Genomic DNA, 6,000 nt, shown 5'->3' with positions numbered 1-6,000 from the left:
TTAAAATGTCCATGCTACCCAGAGCAATCTACACTTTCAATGCCATCCCGATCAAAATACCAATGACATTTTACAAAGAACTGGAACAAATAGTACTTAAACTTGTGTGGAACCAGAAAAGGCCCCGAATCGCCAAGGAACTGTTGAAAAGGAAATACAAAGCTGGGGGCATCACAATGCCGGATTATGAGCTGTACTACAAAGCTGTGATCATAAAGCCATTATTCTTATACCTGTCTCTTAAAAATTAGTTTCAGCTTCAAAACAGTAAGTCTTTTCTAGGGACTCCTGGGCGGCTCAGTCGTTAAGCGTCTGCTTTCGGCTTAGGGCGTTATCCCGGGGTTGTGGGATCGAGCTCCACATCGGGCTCCCCGCTCCATGGGGAACCTGCTTCTTCCTCTCCCACTCCCCCTGTTTGTGTTCCCTCTCTCGCTGGCTGGCTCTCTGTCAAAATAAATTAATTAAATAAATAAATAAATAAATAAATAAATAAAGTATTTTCTATAGTGATGAAGCACAGCTGGTAAAGAGAGAAGAAACATTGTGTGTATGTGTTAAATATTTGCCTAATATAGAATTTACAACCCCTATTTCAGTGTATTAGCCAAAATGTTTGGGACTCAGGAATCCTTTGGCCATTGAGCAAAGAGAGGAAATAACATCTGTGTGAATGACCCTAAAAGGGGAGAAATCAAACATTGGGGAAAGGTTTGGAGTCAGGTGACGGTCAGTGGGACCAGTGAGGCCACTTTACAGAACATGTGTGCTGCTTACCCACATGCCAGACAGACCTAGTAATAGTCTAGTCCAAGTAGTGGGGTCCTAACTTAGAGTACCATTATTCTAAGTCTGTTCTTAAGGTAAAAGTTGACATTGATTTTTGTTTCATAAGCTTAACGGATGTAAATCATGCGGACTGCACTGAATAATCCTTCCGGCTCTTCTGGAAGAATTTTTTGTCATTATAGGAAAAACAGGAATAAAAGCAGTCTTACTGCTTCATAGAGGATTCTTAGGACTATTGATGATGGAATAGATATTTAATGAATCTTCACTGATATTTGTTGACATTTGGATCAGTAACTTAGAAGAAAGGAGAGGTTTAAGGCCAACTCTGACGTTTTGCACAGTAAGACCTTCTTACCTATCTTTTCCTATCCATTTCATGAATCTCTCTCTCTCTCTCTGGTTGTCTTTGTATGTTATTACCTGGTATTAGGGAACATCTAGATATTTTTTACACATTTTGCTTTTCTGTCATCCACTCTTACCAGCTGTGAGACATGTGCAAGAAATCGGGGGACTGGTGAAATCAAGAATGGGGATGGTTGCACCCCCAGCTATGGAGCAGGTTTGATTAAGTTATACATGCTGGGTATTGACTTGGATACCATGCTATTGGCCTTCAGATTCTCACTCAAATAATTGGGAACCCCCTCCCTGTTGAAAAACTAGCCAGAACTCTAAAGTACAGATAAATAAGTTGAGTTTACATCTCCAGTTACCTGCTTAACTCTGAAAGGATTCAGTTGCAGAGATGCCCATGACCTTCAGGTAAGGATGCATGTAGTTCAGGTTGGCTCATCTTATGGTTTCTCAGCTTTCATTACTGCCTCCTGTAAATATTTCTTCATTTTAGAAGGATGGGGTCCTTCTTTACGTCATTAGTTACCATGTGTTATAAAACATTTTGAGTCATTGTAGAATATTTGGTGTCATAATTCTGGCCGGATTGTTAAAAGCAAGGAATGTTAGTGTTCCTGCCTAATTGTAAATGGGTTTTTTGTGTTTTTTTGTGTTTTCTAGGTTTTTTTGAAGAGTGATCGAGTGGCCAGAATGGTTCAGAGTGGAGGCTGTTCTGCTAATGACTTCAGAGAGGTGTTTAAGAAAAATATAGAAAAACGTGTGCGGAGTCTACCAGAAATTGATGGTTTGAGCAAAGAGACAGTGCTCAGTTCATGGATAGCCAAATATGATGCCATTTACAGAGGTGAAGAGGACATGTGCAAACAAACCAATAGAATGGCCCTAAGTGCTGTGTCTGAACTTATTCTGAGCAAGGAACAACTCTATGAGATGTTTCAGCAGATTCTGGGTATTAAAAAACTAGAACACCAACTCCTTTATAATGCATGTCAGGTAAGTGGTCCATATTTCCCATTCCTCCACCTGGCTCAGATTGAACATCAAATACTTACAATCCTATGAAACTGTACGTTTTATAATCACTTTGCCTAAAAGTTGAATTTTGATAAATTGAGTAGTGGTATTTGAAAGAAACTTTGAAAGAATTATTTGATAGAGGGTGAAGAATATCAGTACATTCTATCCTGTAAATAATCGTTCCCATGTGCCTCGTTAGGACATTTGATTTTTACCTATTGGTCATTTAAGGGGCATGCCCCAAATAATGAAATGAAAATCATCTGTTATCTAAAAAAAAAAAAAAGCTGGGCAATTTATAATAAACAGGTATTTCTGAATGCAAAAAAACTTTTTTCATAAAGTTATGCTGGTTTTCTGAGTTCTATGGAATTGAAACTTCAGTATTTCTTTAACTCAGCCAGATAGAAATGAATGAAAATATTGCTGAACTACATAATTTAGAGATGACCAAATAAAAAGTATTTTTTTCTCTTCAGTTGTTATTCAAATCATACATAGGACAAATTGAATAAAATATCATGTTCCACATCTTTCATCTTTGGGCCCTATGATTTGTCTAATATATTCATTTCATATTTGCATTTTGTTTATTTTAGTGGTATAAATTATTTAACTATGCCCTAATATACAATTTAAATAGACAAAATTTCGGCATTTTGAAACTCATGCTTTAGAGTTTCACTTCTATAATGTACATACATTTACATTTATTTTTAATCTTTTCACAAATCTTAATTTCTGCATTCTATGGGTAGCATTTGCTTTGCATTACTATCTTGTGAATTACTTCAAATGAATAAATTGACAGTTAATAGTAAAGCAATGTGGCATCTTAAGCCTGTGAACAATTCATTCATCATAATTGTTTTCACTGTTATTAAACCAGGTAGTTACTTGATAATAGTGGAAGATGACTGTAAAACCACAATCTTCTGTTTTAAAAGATTAATGCAGCTGGGGATTTGTGTTTTTAATGAAAGAGTAACTCATACAGTTAAATATTGATGAACGTAACTTGGTGAAATCAGATTCACGCATTTGGTAGTTATTTATTGAGTATTTATTCAAGTTTTTGACTTGCTGGGTGTTGGGGAAACCAAGCGGAGCAAATGAAGACATTTGTTCTCCTTATCTCCATATGTTGAAGTCTAGTAGAGCAGATGGACCTCTAAAATGAATTATTACAAATGTATTGAAATTTACACTGGGTGTTACAGGGTCATAACATCCTATCAGTGGACCTATCAGGTTTTTTTTTTAATAGCAACAGTGTTATATCTTTTTATGTAATTAACTCCTTTATCATTTTATAAAATCTCTCTTTATCCCTGATAATTTTCTTTTTCTGAAGTCTGCTTTGTCTTAAACTAATATGGCTACTCCAGCTTTCTTTTGATTAGTTAGCCTGGTGTCTTTGTTTACTGTCAATCTATCTGATCCCTTATGTTTCAAGTGGTTTCTTGTAGACAGCATAGAATTGCCTCTTGTTTTTTTTGTTTTTCTTTTTAATCCAGTTGGACATTCTCTGTCTTTTAATGACTATGTTTAGACTATTGATATTTAAAGTGATATAGTTGGCTGGAGTTCTACAGTTTTAGTGTTGTCACTTCCTTCCTTGCATTTGTTCTTTGTCCCCTTCCCCACCCATTTCTGCCTTCTCTCATTTGAATTGAGCATTTTATGTGATTCCATTTTATGGGATTTTCCTTTGATGTACTACCTGTCTTTTGGTTTCTTTTTTTTAAACTTGTTTAGGGGTTGTTTAGTGGTGGCTCTAGGGTTTACAAACTGCATTTTAAAATATTAAAGTCCATATTCAAATAACACTATAAGGCTTCAAGTGTAGTACAGCTGTCCCATAATAGAGAATTCCCAATTCCTCCCTGCCATGCTTTGTGACATCTGTCATTTATTTCACTGATATTTCTGTCCTTCATTACCCTGATGTTTTTTATCATCTAGTATATTATTACTATTATTGCTTTAAATAGTTAATTTTTAGACCTTAAGAATAAGAAAACAAGAAAAATAAAAATTTTTATATTTTGCCTTCATTTTTTCTCTGGACACTCTTTATGTAGACCCAAGGTTTTGACTGGTGTCATTTTCCTTATCTTTCTGAAAAACTTCTTTTCACACCTCTTGCAAGGCAGGATGACTGTGATGAGTTCTTCAGTTTTTGTTTGAGGAAGTCTGTTTTTCCTTCATGTTTAAAGGGTAATTTCACTTGATATAGGATTATCAGTGAGCTTTTGTTTTGTTTTCTCTTTCAACACTCTGAAGGTTTCAACTCACACCTTTTTGCTTGTGTGCTTTCTGATGAGAAGCTTGAAGCTCCTGTGTTCTGAATTGAGTATTTTCTCCTTGTCTTACTTTACTGAGTTTGAATATGATATGCCTGGGGATAGGCTTTATGATTCTCTTGCTTGGCATTGTCTGAGATTTCTGCATCTGTGGGCTGGTGTCTGTCATTCAGTTTGAAAAATTCTTGGCCGTGATTACTTCAGATTTTCCTTCTGTCTCATTCTCACCTCCTTCTGATAGTCCAGTTATGTTTGTGTCACCCCTGTTTGATATTGTCCCACAGTTATGGGATGTTGTTTTTGTTGTTGTTTCCTTTTTTTTTTTTAAGTTTTTTTTCTCCCTGCATTTGAGATTGGGAAGTTTATATTGACCTTTCTTCAGTCTCACTGACGCTTCCTCAAAATCCTCAGGTCTGCTGATGAGCCCATCAAAGGCTCTGTTGTTTCTGTGTTACTGACCTCTAGCACTTCCCTTTGAGTCTTTGAGTTCCCATCTCTTTGTTTACATTACCAGTCTGTTCTTGCATGTTTTTAACTATTTCTATTAGAGCCCTTAATTTATTAATATGTTATTTAAACTCCTTTTTTTTTTTTTTTGATAACTATAACATCTCTGTCACCACTGAATCCCATTGGAATACTTGCTTTGTCTTTCCAGTCTGTGTTTCTTTTTCTCTTTTGGCGTGTTTTGTAAGTTTTTGTTGAAAGCCAGGCCTGTTGTATCAGATAATAAGAACTGAGGTATATTTGCCTTTTGTGTGAGGATTTACATTCATCTGACTGGAAGGTAGGCTGTGTTTGTTTATTGTAATGTTTGTAGCTACAAGAAGCTTCAAATTCTTCTAATGTCTTTGTCTTTTGACTTAAGGCTTTCCGACGTATTCATCTTCAGAAAGAGTCTTACAGCTTCTCCGCTGCCACACTGGAGCTGTGTTGGTGTTGTGGTGTAGAGTGTTGGGGAAATAGGGTCTGTTATATAGTCTGACTGCATCTCAGATGCTGAGTAGGCCTGTGTCTCAAGAGCTGTAGCCTTCACAGGTATTTCTGTCCCTTGTCAAGGAGCATGGCTTCCCTCTGCACCATGTGCCTTATTCCCTTCCTTGCTTAAAGCATCCCCAGTCTTTTTCCTTGAAGTTGTGCCTCCTATTCACTCAGGTGTTGTTTTTCCCAGTAGAAGAGATCAGAAGTCTGCAAAAGACTGTGGAGGGTAGCCTTTTCTCTTTCCAGCAGGGACAATTATTAATGATTGGCAAAGTCCAACCCCTTTGTTAGGTAGGAGAATGTGGGAGGTTTAACAGTGGCTTTTCTTTCCCCCCTTCCTGCCAAGTCCACATGGAGATCTTTCTTGGATCCCTACAATGAGCACTTGGTGGGGTTACTGTAGTGTGTGGGAGCCCCCTTCTGATTGCAGCCCCAGGAGTTTCTCACTCTCTGCACTCAGCTTCCAGTAATTTGTCCAAATTACTTGTCAGGTAAGTAGTCCTACTCTTTATGGTCCCCACCGACTTCTGCGGGTATTATAACTCTCTGG

The 6,000-nt window shown here is 37.1% G+C and overlaps 1 protein-coding gene across 8 annotated transcripts in view; it reads left to right on the top strand.

Moving 5' to 3' along the window:
• Nucleotides 1-6,000, top strand: part of CADPS2 (calcium dependent secretion activator 2) — a 544,075-nt gene that overhangs the window by 197,122 nt on the left and 340,953 nt on the right. For all 8 annotated transcript variants that reach the window (XM_034671263.1, XM_034671268.1, XM_019799438.2 and 5 more), the window contains exon 3: nucleotides 1,807-2,139. In XM_034671263.1, the coding sequence (XP_034527154.1) occupies nucleotides 1,807-2,139 (333 nt within the window). The remainder of the gene's footprint in view (nucleotides 1-1,806; nucleotides 2,140-6,000) is intronic.

This window comes from Ailuropoda melanoleuca, chromosome 1 (genome assembly GCF_002007445.2).
Source record: "Ailuropoda melanoleuca isolate Jingjing chromosome 1, ASM200744v2, whole genome shotgun sequence".
In the NCBI taxonomy this organism is placed as follows: domain Eukaryota; kingdom Metazoa; phylum Chordata; class Mammalia; order Carnivora; family Ursidae; genus Ailuropoda; species Ailuropoda melanoleuca.
Note: the sequence above shows the minus strand (reverse complement) of the source record. Positions and strands in the feature narration are given on the sequence as shown.